This window comes from Theropithecus gelada, chromosome 6 (assembly GCF_003255815.1).
Source record: "Theropithecus gelada isolate Dixy chromosome 6, Tgel_1.0, whole genome shotgun sequence".
In the NCBI taxonomy this organism is placed as follows: domain Eukaryota; kingdom Metazoa; phylum Chordata; class Mammalia; order Primates; family Cercopithecidae; genus Theropithecus; species Theropithecus gelada.
Window position 1 is genome coordinate 61699812 of NC_037673.1, and position 18023 is coordinate 61717834.

At 40.4% G+C, this 18023-nt stretch overlaps 1 protein-coding gene across 1 annotated transcript in view; it reads left to right on the forward strand.

The window, feature by feature from the left end:
- The first annotated feature begins 13140 nt into the window (after nucleotides 1–13140).
- Nucleotides 13141–18023, forward strand: part of RGS7BP (regulator of G protein signaling 7 binding protein) — a 105813-nt gene continuing 100930 nt past the window's right edge. The window contains exons 1-2 of the mRNA XM_025388139.1: nucleotides 13141–14272; nucleotides 15190–15356. Coding sequence (XP_025243924.1) covers nucleotides 14108–14272; nucleotides 15190–15356 — 332 coding nt within the window. The 5' untranslated portion in view covers nucleotides 13141–14107. The remainder of the gene's footprint in view (nucleotides 14273–15189; nucleotides 15357–18023) is intronic.

Genomic DNA, 18023 nt, shown 5'->3' on the forward strand with positions numbered 1-18023 from the left:
TACCTATATAACATGTGTACACGTGCACCCCTGAAACTAAAATAAAAGCTAAAAAAGAAGAAATACAGACGTGAATATGAAACATTTAAATTATACATTCTCTGAGGTCACATCCTATGTCTCTCATGTAATCCTACCACAAGTCTAAGCACACAGTAAAGGCATATTTTTTATTTATATATTTTTATTTATTTATTTTTCGAGACAGAGTCTCACTCTGTTGCCCAGGTTGGAGTGCAGTGGTGCAATCTTGGCTCACTGCAACCTCCATCTCCCGGGTTCCAGCAATTCTCCTGCCTCAGCCTCCCAAGTAGCTGGGACTACAGGCACTGGCCACCACGCAGGCTAATTTTTTGTATTTTTAGTAGAAACAGGGTTTCACTGTGTTAGCCAGGATGGTCTCTATCTCCTGACCTCATGATCTGCCTGCCTTGGCCTCCCAAAGTGCTGGAATTACAGGTGTGAGCCACTGCACCCAGTCACAACTTTTTAAATGAGCAAAAACTTAATAAAAACCAACATTGAGTAATATTATATGATTCCACTTATATGAAGTACCTATAGGGGGCAAATTCATAATAACACAAAGTTACCAGGGCTAGGGGAGAGGAGAACAAGGAGTTATCCTATGGGTACAAAGTTTCTACTTGGAATGATAGAAAATGTTCTGGAAATGGTTAGTGGTGATGGGTGCACAACATTGTGAATGTACTTAACACCTCTGAATTGTACCTCTAACAATGGCTAAGATGGTAAATGTTGTTATGTATATTTTACTACAATAAAAATTTAAATAAAAATGACAAATACTGAACTCTAGTTAATAATATGCATTCTGAAATATTTGAGGGGCTATGTACTGATATACATATGCAATTTAAAGTGTATATAAAACAACTCAAGATGGATTGATGGATGGATAGATGGATAGGTATGTGATAAATGAATTAAAGTATTAATGATAGAATCTGTACAAGTACTTATGATAAAATTGTTTTAACTTTTTGTATACCCAAAACTTCTTCTTATAACATATTAGAAAGAAACTAAAATCATATTAGCCAACTTTAACTGAGAAATATTTTTAAAAGAATGAGTGGGAAGATAACTATATATCTAGTTGAAAAGATTGTATATTGCCAGGATTTTAATTAGTCCCATATTAATTCATACATTTTACACGGTTTGGAATTTTGATTTTAAAAGTGATTCTGAATTTCATTCGAGAAATCAAGCATTGCCTCCATCACAACAGAAGTATGCCATTATAATGTATTTGACATATATAGTACTATATTTAAAACATTATGGCATTATGTAGCAATTAAAATATAATGGAATAGAAGACATAATCTTAATTTACATGCTAGAATACCTATGAGCTTAATAGAAGATAAAAGAAATGCTAATTCTTTGGGAAAGGATGGCTTTTTAAATGAATGTTAGAATAAAATCAAATAAGAACTTTACCTCACATCATCTCCCAAATTAAATTATAAAAGGGTTAAAGAGTTTATTTTTCGAAATAGAGGCAGTTACTGCTTTAGGCAGTTATGATATACACAGATTTTACTTAACACAGCATTGTGAAAAGTTAAGAATGCCAGTATGAAAAACTAGAATAATGTATAATAAATAGTTAATTTATTTTCAGATGATGAAAACCATTCTACTAAGAGCAATCAAAGAAATCTAAAGGATGCGAATAGTATATTTGGCCACTGGAAAAAAAGTGAATTTCTATGTCTTCAAAAATGTTATAAACAACAGAAAAGAAAAATGTCAAAATTGGAAAAATACTTACAATATATCTGGCAGAAGAGTTACTATCCTTAATAGAGGCAGAGATCTGTCAAATCAGAAAACCAAAGCAAAAGGCCGTAAGACTTACACATATAAGTTGTCAAAGCATCAAAAGACAATAAACTCATAAAAATCTCTCTCTCATTACTATGGAAAACTTTACACTAAAAATGAGATGCGGCTGGGGGGGTGGCTTACATCTATAATTCCAGCACTTCAAGAGACCAAGGTGGGCAGATCACTTGAGCCCAGGAGTTTGAGACCAGCCTGGGCAACGTGGCGAAACCACATCACTACAAAAAATACAAAAACAGCAGGGCGTGGTGGCCTGCACCTGTGGTCCCAGCTACTCAGAAGCCTGAGGTGGGAGGGTCACTTGAACATGGGAGATCAAGGCTGCGTTGAGCCATGATGGTGCCATTGTACTCCGACCTGGGCGATGGAATGAGATCCCATCTCAAAAGTAAAAAACTTATTTTTTTATACTTTTTTTGTTTATATTCACACAGATTTTTAAAAACACCTTTTCTGAGATAGTTTTGTTAAATATGTTTCTCTTGTTTTGCCATTAAGGGTGATGCTGTGGTGAGCATCCTCATACATCTTGCATATCCTCTGATTATTTTCTCAGGATAATTATTCACATTGACGGTATTTTCTTCTATTGATGATGTTTTATTCCTTACATTGGTGGGTAAACATGTAACAGTTTGCTACATAAATATCTTTTAAGATGTCAAAATCATATTGAATACATTAAAAGGTTTCTGAATGCAAGAAAAAAACAGAGAAAATGCATGAAAAATATACATAGTGACTATCAACTGCATGATATGATTATAGATGATGTCTCTTTTCTTCCTTATAGTTTTTCTTAATTTTCTAAGAGTTGAAGAATCATTTACAAAACAAGAGACACTAGGTTTACAGATTTGACCTGGATTTTATGTCAGCACCTGCTATAGTGTCTGGCATATATTTGATACTCATACACTTATTAAAACAACTTCATTGAGATGTAATTTACACATCATACAATTCACACATTTAAAATGTACAATTCAGTGGTTTTTAGTATATTCACAGATATACTATATTCACAGTTGATTTTAGAACATATTCTTCACCTCATAAGGAAACCCTGTCCCCTTTGGCTATCACTCCCCTATCTCCCCATCTTCCCCAGCCCTAAGTAAACACTAATCTACTTTCTGTCTCTACAGATTTGCCTATTCTGGTCATTACATTTAAATAGAATTATATAATATGTGACATTTTGTGGCTGGCTTCTTTCACTTACCTTAATGTTTTCAACATTCATCCATGTTGTAGCATATATCAATATTTCATTCTTTTTTGTGGCTGAATTTTATTCCATTGTATGAATATACCACATATTATCTATTTATCATCAGACGATTTATGTTTGGGTCTTTTTTAGCTTTTGTATACTATGAACAATTCTGCATAAACATTTGTGTAAAAGTTAAAAATAAAAATATATAAAAATAAAAGCTTATTTTAAATCATTTCTTTCACTGATGTTGTCATAAAAGGAATTATATCTGTCATTTAAACCACGAAGTTAACATAGATTATTAGCCTGGTTGTTTAACTTCAGAAGTAGTAGTTGGAGCCCCAATGTATTAGTTAGATATAATATTATGATACAATAAAGTTATTTATTTCAATCAGGTTATTATTAGAGACCATATTTTAGAGATTAGTTTCAGTTATTCTGAAAAAACAAAAATGATTGTGTACATCTTTCAAGAAGGGTGAAGGAATTAAATTACTTTTGCCTGGAAGGAAAAAACCTGAAAGGTGACCTGGATATGAATCTGTCAGGATACAAGAGTTAACATAAAGAGGATAGTGGCCTCATTTTACCTATAGTCACATAACAAATCAGTAGAAGTTTTGGTGGACTCTGCATTGGCAGTTTTGAAAGAGCTAGGGTACTGCAGCTGCATTTGCTGCCAAACTGGAATTCAGACACACTCTACTTCTGCCAGACTACCAGAACAGAGACATCAGATAAGTCCTTCCAACTTCCACAGAAATGGAGATAGGACAGAATGAGCCAAAGAGAAGGGACTGGTATCCATCCTAATCTGATGCGAAAACTTCCATTTCTCAGCCCATTAGAAGAGCCCTCTTATCCCCCAATTCCCTTTGGGAGGAGAAACCCTAGATTCCCCACACCTTGGCATTATTCTCTCTCCAACCTAGTTCTCTCCCCGTTTCTATCGGGATAAAAGACTTACCTACACCATCGTTTTGAAAACCTAATTTTTATTTTTAGTCATCTGTCTTACTTTAAGCCTGGCAACACATGTGCTATTTATTTCCCATATTCACTAAGAAAGCAGAATGAAATTGCTCCAAGGAGAAATTTGAAATATATATAAATAAGAATGTCCTGACTTGTTGGATGTTAGAACAGGTTATTGAGATGAACTGTAGAATGTTCTTTCAGAACCAACCTCAGAAAAAACGCAAACTCCCTATCAGAAGGCTCTGAATTTCCATCACCCTCTGATGCATCAGAATTTCAAAAATTAGATAGAAAACTCAAAGAGTTCTAATGCCTCAATCCCCAATGCCAACTGATGGTGTTATTTGTAGCCCTTTGTTTGTTCAATTGATTATTTTATTAACATATCCTAAGGATGTAGACACTTTAGACCTAGATTTTATTATCAGTATTAAACTGAGACCAACAGCACTGAATTCCTGTTAGGGTCTTCTGGGAAAACTGTCCACAACTCCTCATTTACAAAAAAATCAGTAAACTTCCATTCGTTTGTACATTGGACCAGTTCTTTCTTCTCTCAGCTGACATTGTTTTTCTATGATTATGCCTTATTAAAGCAATGTCTATCTTTGCTTATCTACTGGTCCCTTCCTTCTTTTTTAAACATGTCCTTTTGGACACACCAATCAGAACCTGCCATTCTGTGGATATCACTCTGTCTCCTTGCCCTTATACTTGTGATCTCCGCCTGCTTCTTCCACTTTGCATCCTCATTGCTCACTTCTAATTTGGGTTTAGCTTCTTTTATTATTATAAATACACAACTTTCCACAATGACCTCTTCTTGGCAAAAGATATTTTTCTAAATCTTCTTCTCCTTGATAGCTCTGGGGCAAATACAGCTCACTCCTTGAAAGTGACTCTGCCCTTTGCTTCTGGGTCACTGTATTCAGTGGATTCTTCCTGTCTTTCTCAGGCAGTCCCCTCTCCGTCTCCACTGACTCATTATGACATTCCACCTCTCATCTGTTGAAACGCCTCAGGAATTAATCCTCACCCTCTGCCTTTTCTCCTCTCTGTACTACTCCTTCCTGGAAACACATTTATGCTCAAGACGTCATGGAACACTTTTTGTTTCTGACTTCACAATTTACATCTCCAGACCCAACCTGTCAGTTAGTCTAATATTTTCAGTTGTCCAATTCTGTCAGGGAAAGATCCATTTTTATAATTTCTCAGATTAGGAAATTCAAATTCATCTTTTACTCTTTTATCTCATCCCTATTCTGTCTATATTTCCTAATTGGTGCAATTTATAAACCTACTCTTTCAGAGGTGGACAGCATCCACTCAAGGCTACTGATGTGAGTAGGAGTTTGAGAGTCATAGTAGGTGGGAGGGTAGCATATGAGTGTGGGGAGTAGGGTGAGGGGGATGAATGGAAGCGTTACCAAGTGTGATCCCATAGAGAGTCTCTGCTAAATCAAAATCAGTGAAAGCCTGTGAACAGGAACTAGAAGGCTGAGAGATAAGAACATAGCATTGAAATAAAAAAAATCAAGTTGGAACAAATTCAAAAGCTTAATGATGTTAAACTGGTCTTTCAACTGACCAGTATGTGGGGAAACAGGTACTTTTGTAAATAGTCAGCATTAATGTAATTTGATACAACCATATTGGAAAGAAATTTCAGAATATCTCTTAAAAATGTAAATGCACATACTCTATGACCCAGCAATTTCACTTCTTTATATATACCTATGAAATATTGTATATACTCTCACATGAAGAAAAGATAATGCTTAAGTATTTCATTGCAGTCTTAATAATATTAAAACATTGGAAATCTAAATTTCTCAACTGGGGAATGGTTTAGTAAGCTATGATACATCTATTATTCTAGAATATTATGCCGAAGTACAAGATTGAGGCAGATATCTATTAATATAGAAGCCTCTCCAAAGACTTAGTGTTAAGTAGAAAGAAACAATATCCAGTGGCTGTGTGTCCGGCTCACACCTGTAATCCAGCACTTTGGGAGACTGAGGCAGGCAGATCGCTTGAGCTCAGGAGTTCGAGACCAGCTTGGGCAACATGGTGAAACCCCATCTCTACTAAAAATACAAAAAATTAGGTGGCAAGTACCATGGTCCCAGCTACTCAAAAGGCTGAGGTGGGAGAATCGCTTGAGGAGATGAAGGTTGTGGTGAGCCATGATCATGCCACTGCATTCCAGCCTGGGTGACAGAGTGAGACTCTGTCTCAAAGGAAAAAAAAAAAAAAAGCATATTGTAATATTGTAGAATGACATACAATGTACAATCTCTATAAAAAACATACACATAAATAAACAATACCAAAACACTACATGTTTTTTCAGGAAGATATAAGTATACAATTATGTAACAGAAAATGTACGCATAAAATCTTCCAGAAAGATTATTTTGGGGGAGCCAGGAGAGTACTGAGGCTGGAATCGTGCTCAAAAAGGACTTTATCTTTATCTGCAATTCAGTTGTTTTAAAATAAGGAAAATATATATATGCATTAATTGTGTGGTTATTAGAGAGAGAGAGGGAGAGAAAAAAATCACAAAGAGGACTCAGATAATGAAGCAAAGGTAGAAAATGGAAGGCCAGAAATGAGCCAGGGCACAGATGGGTCAAAGTTAAGGAACTGGTTCTGCAGACACATCCTGTCCACTGCAGTGTTCCTTCAACGTGTGTTTCAGCATACTTGGCAGGCCCAGAAGTGTCCTTAAAAGAACCAAGTTTTATTGGAAGAGTAACCACTGCAGACAGAGTTGGTAAGGCCAGCAGAAGCAAACAGGATAAGCAAAGCAGGGGCTGACTAGTGCCTGGATAAAGTGTAGTACAGGTTAGATTTAGGCCAGAGCTGTGGTGGGCTAGAAAGAGGTCTAGTCAAATGGGTAAGAGGTCTCAGTAGAATTCATAGACAAAGTCGGCTGGAGGGCTTGGCTAACGGGTATATGTCCTGGGTACATATCAGGTAGGAAGGACTCTATAGAGTAAGGGCTAAATGCAAATTTCAGGGACAAGTGTCAATGAGTTTTGTTATTTCCATGGGAAATTAAAATATTTGTTGCCTTTTACCTTAGATAGTTCAGATTTTTTTTTTTCTAGTCAGTCCTGTGTTGACGTAATGCTCTGACCCTAAAACCCTCTGAAATTTCTCCCTGGTTCTGAATCTCCTCCCAGCAGTCACATTCCTCTTCCACTTGGATTATTATAATAGCTCAGATCATTCACTGTCTCTTCATTCCAATGAATTCTATGTATCACTGCCAAATCAGTTTTCTTAAAACATCAACATGCCTCATTAGTTCACTTAAGAAATGGCAGTGGTCCTCTTTTGCCAATGGTCTATCCCAAACCAGCATCAGAATCAAACTCCTCTGTTTTACTCTAAAGGCTCTAAGTAATGTTAACCATGCCATTCTTAGTTACCATTAACTTCCACCCTACCCATAACTTGCATCAACATTTTCTCAAAACACTGAAGTTCAGCCTCCAGGTTCACTTCTGCAAAGCTGTAGGAAGTCAATAGTAGACATGAGATAAGCCCCTTGGGTGTATGTATTCCCAATGCAGCCACAAATCATGGATATTATTGTCATCCAAAGAAAACTGTTAGGTTTTCTCTGCGGCTAATGTACTGTCCTTCTGCCTTTCCTAAACCAAAACCAGATCATTTGTCCTGCTTTTGTGACCTCGCCCACAACACTTTCACAAAGGCCTCTCCTCTTTATCTTCAATTGAGGTCCGACTCTTGATGTCCTCCATTCTTTACTCCCTTCCTCCTGCTCTTAGTCAACCATTGAAAAGCTGTCCCACACTCCTTCATCTATCCCAATCCTGCACACATATACATTAATACCTATTTCAGGTTCCATCTCTATCATGTAGCCTTTTCTAGTAACCTCAGCATACAGAGATTGATCCCATCTCTAAATTCCTGCAGTATTTATATGTAGCAGAAAGTAACACTATTACATATTTTAATGTTCTTAGTGGTTTCTTGTCTGTATATTTTATCTCCCAAGTGTAAGTGCCTTAAAAAGAAGAATTATATTTTTATTCTTATTATATCTTCTCTTGTCATTAATGTAGTATCTTGCTCATAGTAAACATTCAATAAGTATTAGATGGATTGATTTGATATATCCTAAACTTTTTCACAATTATTCTTTACATATTATATTAATCAAGACTCTTTTGGTAGCAAGTGGTAGTAATCCAAATAAAACTGACTTAATTTGAAAGGAAATTTTTTGGTTCACCTACCTGAAATTGCAGGTATAGTTTGACTTAAGGCAGAGATGGATCTACAAACTCAAATAATATAATTAAGAGTCAATATCTCTCCGTCTCTCCATTCTGATCCTCTGGGTTAGATCTCAGGCAGTCTGTTGACCATGAATGACAAAAATGGCCACCAGAAATTCCAGCTTTCATCTTACCAGTTTACCAACCCAATGGAAGGAAAAAAACCTAAATATTAGGTTGAAATATATAAAATTGCTATTAATGTAGGTCAAAATGGTTGAATAATGGCAATTTCATATCTTTCAACCTAATAGTTCCAGAAAAAGTCCCAATGCTAAAGTTCATTGGTCCAACTTGCATTTCATAACCATTATTAAACCAGTCATTGTGGCCACTGAGATGCAGTATTTGTATTGGTCAGTCCTGAATCATATGCCCACGCACAGAGCCATGTGGACAAAAAGTGAGAGAGCACTGACTTCTCATAGGAAATTTAAGGTGCTATCATCAGAAAAGGGAGAATAAAAATTGAGCAAGCAAAACACAAGATGCCCATTATGCATACAAAAAACACTCCAAGGTTGAAATTTACTGTGAATTTAATGAAGCCTAAATTTCAGGGAACCTCACTTGCATAAGCTCCTTCTAAAGCAATGTATCTCATCTTGTATTTAAATTTTTGAGTTCTTTTCCTTAAAGAGGGGCTCCCAAATTGTATAAGCTTCAAGACCAACAAAATCTGGATCTGCCCCATAAGAATACTCAAAACTATTTGTGAAATTAATAAATAAATGTTCCCAACATACTGCACCCGCTTCTGCTTTTAGCAGAAAGAAACCATCTGTTAGATAGTTTATTCACTAAGTTCTTCACAATAACTTTATCTCTTATCTTTTGACACTAACAAAAAAATAACTTGATCATGTCTTTCAGATCTCCCTAGTTTCTGGAATTCAGAATCTTAATGTATTTTTCTCTGCCTCTATCACAGACCCACCCATATAAGCGCCCCACCTCCCCCTTTTTTTTCACTTCTCTGGACTTTATTCCCAGATGAAACCTGCCTCCTACTATCACCTCTCATGAGAGGCCAATCCATTATGAAGTGTTCATTTCTGGGTCCCACTATGGTTCCCTACAGAACCAATTTGAAGAAACTCAGCAATTGCTCCTATTCATTCTAAACTGATGTTCTCTGATATTCTTTAAATTTTCAAATCAAAATGAATTCTCAAAACTATCACAGAGAGAACACAAAATGTAAGGTATATCTTATATTGAAGTGAATCTAGGATGTGACTCTTGTCAAAGTCACATACCTATAGGGGACCACTGATCAAAGATGTGCCAAAATCAGGTCTGGGTAACCAAAAAATGTGCCTGTCGTTGAGATTTCCAACTACACTTTACCCTTCTACTTGGCAGTCAGACAGCCTCAGGAATGTAAATTCATGCAGTTTTGAATGTGGGGGAAGGTTAGGAAACTAAGCCTGCCTGCTGCTATTCTGATTACAGCATTTGTCGCTGGCTGGGAGAGACAGCTCTGAGATTGATGCTATTTTTCTCCCTTCTCAGGAAAATGGCTTGGGCTGTGTATCAGGGAAGGCCAAGGGGCACCTACGAATGAAATTTCTGCTTAATCCCTCAGCAGGTTCCCAAGTCAGTAGTCCTTCAGATGTGGCATTGCATTTGACCTATTTATTCCATCCCCCGCCCCTGCCCCCCAGCTCCTGCCAGAAATATGGCATAGAAACAGGGCAGTGCAATTATATTGCCTTTTTTTCTTTTAATTTGTTGAAATTGTCTCTAGGCAGAAGAAGGGAGGTGGGGGTTAGAAACCAGATGGTTGTAACTGGAGTAGAAACCTACTACTGAGTAGCTTTGAGATGCTCAAATCTGGTAGAAGTGGCTATTTCCTCACAGGAAAAGGGGATGAAGCAACAGAGCCATGGAAAAAGATTTCCAGCAGACTGATCTCCAGTGTCCCATCCTCTCCAACCCATGTGCACACACATGTAAAAGGTAGCCCATTTTCCTTTGGTTCTCCAAAGCACCACCAACAATGGGTTATAGCAGACTTTTCCTGAAAGTTGGGTGGAGGGTTCAGGGGTAAGCTAGTGACAGTGAAAGGGGTTTATAACACAGGACTTAAACCATCTACAAATGAATATCATCCATCCTTCTTTAAAGCCCCTCAGTCTCTCTGTTATCTTCCTCCTCTTCATCCCAAGCATCCTCACCCCTCACAAAACCCCAGGCACCTGATGCATTTCTCTACTTCTCTCTTTAAACACATGAAGTAGAAAGAAAATTGGGGCTGGGCACAGAGCCTCATGCCTGTAATCCCAGCATTTTGGGAGGCTGAAGCAGGCAGATTACCTGAGGTCAGGAGTTTGAGACCAGCCTGGCCAACATTGTGAAACACTGTCTCTACTAAAAATACAAAAGTTAACTGGGCATGGTGCACATGCCTGTGGTCCACTCAGCTCAGATCTGGTAATTCACTAGAATGACACAGCACTCAGGAAAGAGCTTTTCTTACTATTACCAGTCTATTCTAAAGAATACAACTTAGGAGCAGCCAACTCAGGCATGACTGTGGAACTACTCAGAAGTCTGCACTCCAGCCTGGGAAACAGAGTGAGACTCCATAGAATGAACAAATGAGCAAAATAATGAAAGAAAGAGAGAGAGAAGGAAGAGAGAGAGGGGAAGGAAGGAAGGAAGGAAGGAAGGAAGGAAGGAAGGAAGGAAGGAAGGAAGGAAGGAAGGAAGGAAGGAAGGAAGGAAGGAAGGAAGGAAGGAAGGAAGGAAGGAAGGAAGGAAGGAAGGAAGGAAGGAAGGAAAGGAGGGGAGGGGAGGGGAGGTAACTGACACTGCAGGAAAGAGAAAGGGTCAGGGAGCTGACTAAGCATTAACCTGTTATCTTTTTATATTTGGGGAGATTCGGCCAGCAGAAGAGTCCTCTCAGTCTCTGGGCCATCTAAACACCTGGAGGATAGCAGCACACCAAGGTCTGGGCATAAGGGCTGATGCCTCCTTCCTCTGATCTTTGATAGGGAAAACTGACTCTCAAGCTTGTGTGAAGTTCTGGTCAGGCACAGTGGCTCACACCTGTAATCCCAGCGCTTTGGCAGGTGAAGGTGTGTGGATCACTTGAGCTCAGGAGTTCAAGACCAGCCTGGGCAACATGGCAAAACTTTGTCTTTACAAAATATTGGCTGGGTGTGGTGGCATGTGCCTGTAGTCTCAACTACCTGTGAGGCCAAAGTGGGAGGATCACCTGAGCCCAGGAAGTTGAGGCTGCAGTGAGCTCTGATGGTGCCACTAAATTCCAACCTTGGTGATAGAGCGAGACCCTGACTCAGAAAAAATAATAATAATAATAATGCAGCCAAATATCCACTCAGTTATCCACCTGTTAGGTTTTTCTTTTCCTTCCCACCCAATTACATGATATCTTTTCCAACAGCACTTCTCCAACTCTCTGACCCCAATTAGGTGGCCTACAATTCATTTCTGGCACTAACTACCCAGAGTTAACATCAGATTTACAGGTTTAACGGCTCAGTCCCACGAGACTGCCCTCATCTCAGAGGCCAGTCACAAGTATGGGATCCACAGGTTACCAACTCTTCTGTCCATGTTGGCTACAAATTTAGGCGTTCCTACAACCTCCTTCTCAGATTTGGTAATTCACTAGAATGACTCACAGTGCTCAGGAAAGAGCTTTACTTACTAAAGGATACAACTCAGGAGCAGCCAACTGGAAGAGAAACATAGAGCAAGGTATGGGAAAGGGACATGGAACTTCCATGCTCCTTCCTGGCGTACCACCCTTCCAGCACCTAGATATCTTCCACAACCCAGAAGCTCCCCAGACTCTATTGTTGTTTAGGGGTTTTACAGAGGTTTCTTTGTGTAGGCATGATTGATTAAGTAATTGGCCATTGGTGATGAACTCAGTCACCAGCTCCTCTTCTTTCCCCTGAGATTGGGGGTGAGGTTGAAAGTTGCAAGCATCTAATTAAGGCTTGGTCTTTCTGGTGACAAGATGCCTTATAATAAGTCAGGCAATTTCCAAGCATTTTAGGAATTCTGCACCAGGAACTGGGGACAAAGACCAAATAACTCTCTTATTGTAGTACCCCATTATGTTTACTTGTCTTGTTAAAAAAAATGTAGAGTCACCCTCCTTAGGATATTAAGCTTCCTGGCTATTTCTGGCTTTCTCTTTCTATGTACTCTCCATATCCCTTTAACAGACTGACCAGGAACTTCTGATCTGTTCTCATTAGGATTACTAATACATAACTAGCTTTCCTGTGGCAGACCCCTTTCTCTCTCTCTCCAAACAAATCATTCAAGAGAACAAGCATCCCTAGAGCCTTAGAGTTGAATGCCTACAACACTAGCTCTTCCTCCCAGAAGAACCTTAGGAAGATGCCAGTGGGAAGGGTGAACTTAAATGGCTGAGGGCCTCACCCCCACTCCTTTTCACACAGGCATCATCCCCACTTTTCTAGGCCACTTCTGTTGGCCTCTGGGTTACTGAGAAGAAGGTCATTTTGAGTGTCCAGGGAGATCTCTTGGCTCTTATTTGTTCAAGTCTCTAGAAGGGAACTCTAGGAGCCGGGTCCTGAAACCCTGGCATGCAAGACTAAGAACTTTACTAGCTGAAATGGGATGGGGATGAGGCCCAATCTGAGCGAATGCCTCTGTGCATTCTGCCTCACTGGCTCCTCCTTCCCCCTCCATGAACAAAGACAAAATAAAAACAAAACAACTCAGGGAAACAAAGATTTCCTTTTAGGTTATCAAGAGGTCTTCCGTTTGGAGCAAAACCGCACCCCCTCCTGTGGCCCCAGTCTCAGTCTCAGATGGTGAGGGCCTCAGGCCCATACTGGCTTATTTCAAATCCATGTTTAGGTCCCAGCATGTGGCATGTGCTCCACTCTGATGACACTTTTCGTTTCTAATAATAGAGCAGATGAAGTAATATTGCAATTGATGTTCCCGGGGATTTGATTGGATAAGTGCATAAAGTGTGGAGGGGGAAGGGGGTTGCATGGACAGATCACATTAGTATTCCCGTCCTATCAATGTGCGGGCCCGTGAACAACGTCAGCCGGACCGATTCTCTGCGTCTGCCAGTCCCGCCACAGATTCATCTGGGATCTTCAAACAGACGAGCCCTTAGAGACGAGGGATCAAGGCAGCCGATTAGAACCAATTGCTTGCTTTGGGGACAGCCAGTCCTTCCAGGCCTGGCGACAGTGGAGGGAGGGGAAAGACAACCGAGTGCCGCTGCGGGAAGACACTGAAGCAAGAGCGACACCCCTTTCCGCCCCCCACCTTGCAGCGCAGGCTTTGAAAGCTGCTCCCCCACCTGAATGGAAACTCGGAACCGCCGGGCGGCGCGTTCCTTCTCGCCCAGCCTTGCAATCCATGCCGAGAGGAAGGCAGTGCGAGCCCGCGCCAGCGCCCAGCTCCCGGGACAGGGTCGGCAATGCTGCTGAGCAGAACTTGATCGCGCCCCTTCCTCGCTGCTAGTGGAAGCGATGCTGCACGGCACAGCCAGCGCTTCCTTGGCTCTCCTTCAAGCTGAAGGTTACCGACCCGTGCAGCCAGCCCCAGCACTGTGAGCTGCGCGCCTCAGGTCCAGGCTCCGGCTGCTCGGCGGCGGCGCCCAGGGCAACAACCGGGCCGCCCGCGCCGGGGCGCACTGCACCAGCGGCTTCGGCTTGGTGGATGTGTATGCATGAGTTCTGCACCGAATGGGCGCAAAAAGCGCCCCAGCCGGTCCACCCGCTCCTCGATCTTCCAGATCAGCAAGCCCCCGCTGCAGAGCGGAGATTGGGAGCGCAGGGGCAGCGGCTCCGAGAGCGCCCACAAAACCCAACGAGCCCTGGACGACTGCAAGATGGTGGGTGAAAACTGCGCCTCTTTTTTTTTTTAATTGAGAGGGGGTGGGGGGAGTCATGTATGTTAATCATTTGCCTGAGTGCCAGCCACTCCCCCACCCTCAGCGCCTCAATGCCGATCACGTGGCACATGCACTATTTTTAAATCTGCAGTCCCCCAAATTCAGGGTGACACCCGGGTCGTAATGGCCCTGCAGAGAGAAGTGTCACAGCAAGGGTCTTTTGGATCAGCGACTGTAGGTTGTGCCTCTACCCCCTCGAAGAATGGTGGATGCAAAAGACACAGTGAACTGGCTCGCTCACCGGGGAGGGAGAGATGAGGAGGTGGGGATGCTGCTTTCTGGGGAGAGAGTAGCAAACAAACCCAAATACAGCGCACGGGGCACTACCGAGGGGTCGAAGGTTCCAGCGCAGAGGCTGTAGCTGGTCTTCCCGTCAGGCCGAGAGGTTCAGTGGCCCAGCAAGAGGTGAACGGTTTGCCTATTACACCCTACCTGTGGCCTCCCCCGCCCCTCCCGCCATGCAACTTAAAAGCCATGTCCTAGCAGTAGCAGAGGGGAGCGTCTATGTAGGAGTCCCCAGCATCATTCTCTGTTGGCCTGGGAGTGGCATGGTAGCCCTCCAAATATGCTTTCTTGCTCTTCAGAAACTGAGTCTGAAAGGGAGAGGGGAAGTAGGTCTGGAATTAGAGCTTCCATGGCCAGGCTTGCCTATGAAAATAAACACTTGCCTTGGACAAAGAGACTTGCCATTTTGGTGCTACTGCTTTAAACCATTCCTAGGTTCTTTAGCTGGAGATCTGGGGAGCCGACTGAGGGGTCAGTGAAGGCCCCTGTTTATGTACTCCAAAATAGGAAACTTTCTGATGAGAAATGTTTGGTAAAAAAAACAAAACAAAAAAAACTCACTTCTTTTCCAGCTTGTCCAAGAGTTCAACACACAAGTGGCCCTGTACCGAGAGCTGGTCATTTCTATTGGGGATGTCTCGGTCAGCTGCCCCTCACTCCGGGCGGAAATGCACAAGACAAGAACCAAAGGCTGTGAAATGGCCCGTCAGGCACACCAAAAATTGGCTGCCATCTCAGGGTAGGAGACTCGGCATTATTTGGTAATTCTTATACATGATGCATGGATGCTGACAGAATTTTATGGTAGCCAAGGCCTCAGAGATGATCTCCACATATTTGAGATTTTAATCTTGAGATCGAAATTCTCTTAGAGAGCTATACACAAACTATAGGCCAAACCACAATTTGAAGGCTATGTCATTCTTGTATATATGTATATATATTTAGAAGATTTGGATCAAGTGATTTTTTTAAAACTTAATTTTCAATACTCTGGCCACATACTGGAATTTGGAGCATAAGATTTGGGGTGGATGGTTGGGCATCAAACTGAAGTTAAATCATCATGCCTCAAAATTATTTTGTCATCTGCTGCTGAACAAAAGGCCTGTGCTATAGAGAAAAATCTTTCCCAAATCCCAGATTTACTAAACTATTTATACCATGAGATAAATTCCTATGATACCGCCTAAAATAAAATCCCTAAAATAAGGTCTTAGATATAAATTACTCTTCACTGTGGTGATCTGAAGGGGTAAGTTTTAGCATAAGAACAGTTTTTAAAGATTGGGGACATTCACAATCTCAGTAAAACTAAGATGACTTTGTCCCCCAAATTTTTATTTATTTTCATCAGATTTATGGTTTTTCAAGCCTGTATTAGGAGATAATTCAGTATGTGAAAACTTGTGTCTTTGGATCCTACCTACTCCTTCTTTCACCTCTTAATATTGGGAAAAAAGTTAGCCATGGATTTTGTTAACAGTTTCTATTTTCAAGATAAGTACTTAGAGCAAGGAAACATAGGAATCCTTATACAAATGCATCGATACATTAAGTGTTTGGTTCAAACTGGATATAGCATTTATCTGTTTATCTATGTGAGTATATCTTTATCACAGCAGGAGTTCAAATTGGTCAGACTCACCTGATAATGTTACAAATTGATCACTTGTAGAAATTATATCTAATTTACTTATTTGAAAGAATCACTGTTTGCCATCTTTAATTCCAATAATATATATAGTGACTAATACTAGTTTATAAAGACTGGAAAGCCATATATTGCCTCTCTTAATAATTAGTTCACATTTGACCACAGGCATTTTATATCATGAAAAATGATATGCTGTACTCATCTCCTTGAAGAGAGGGATAAACAAAATATGCTATAACCCTATTTTATTTAGTAAAAATATTGAGAAGCCTTATCCTTTTCTGTTTTAACTCTTATACTATTCTTAACGAGAAGTAAATCTGGGTAATGGAAGGGAATTAAGTGGTTCAGGAGTTTGGGGAAGAAATGCAGCTGTGATAAGTCCCAGACAAGGAGAGAGAGAGGAAAAAAATCAGAAATGTGAAGGAGCACTGTTAAATTTAAAGGCACAGATAAACAATAATTCCAAAGGAAAAGCAGATTTAGGACAGGAAATTTTCTCTCAGGGCTAAGGAGTAGCAACTCTGTAAACTTTGTGTCCTAGATTACAGGATGGGATTGTATTTAGGATCCCTTTGAATTGGAACTCAAAATGAGAACATGTTCTAATCAGAGAAGGTGGGCTGGAGGAATGAACAAGGAGTTGAATTCAGTCTATTTTGCTACACACACGAAATTCAGGGTTTTCTAAAGGTTCAGGAAAGAAAAGGTCCGAAACTATTGGCTAAAAGTTGAGTTTGGAGGATTTCAGATGGATTTTTTTTTCTTTCAGAGGTATTCTAGTTATGTTACCCCAGCTGGTCTTAAACTCCTGCGCTCAATCCTCCTGCCTTAGCCTCCAGAGTAGCTGGGACTACAAGAATGCACCATGGCACCTGGCATGAGGTGGATTTTATTTACTCTGGTGTTTTTAGCTCTTTGCTACTTGCTTGCATGTTATCTGAGTGTTGATGTTAATGGGCGCAGTTTTATAAGAATTCATGGTAAAATAAGGTTCTTAGAGCCTTGCCAAAGGAAAACCAACTCCATAAAATGTTCTAGGATAGAATTTGACACATTTCCCCCCTTACAATAATAATTAAATGCAATTTGACGTTCGTTATAAAAAATGACAGCAATATAATTGAAGGAAATCCCTTTAGTTCCTCACCATCTGGGCTCCATTAATGAAGGATGTGATTCCCTTTGGCGGAATTCCGTTTCTGATATCACTTGTTATGTGGGTTCTTGTTTCAAGCTTGATGTGAAGGCTGGTAGGGAGGCTGTAGGAGTCACTTTAAAGTTTGAAGCAGGGATGAGAAAAGCAAAGGTTTTTGGTGAAATTTAGAGAGAAGAACTGGATTTCTTGAGCGCCCACTATTTGTCATCACAACCCAGCTATTCCCTTTCAGCTGAGGGAGGGATTATTATTCTTATTCTACAAATAGGTCTAGAGAGATTGAGGAACTTGCCCAAAGTTACACAGTTAAGAAGTGACACAGCTTTGATTCTGCCCCATGTTTGCATGCTTCTGATATTCATGCTTTTTCCTCTATATAATGCTGCCATTCAAAAAGGTGCTATGTATAAAGGATACACGATAAAATATAAATGAATCTTAAAAAGAGTATGCTAACTGAAAAAGCCAGTCACAAAATACCACATATCATGTGATTCCATTCATGTGAAATGCCCAGGAAAAGCAAATCTATAGAGACAGAAAGTAGATTAGTGGTTACCTAGAACTGGAGGCGAGAGCAGGTAGAGACT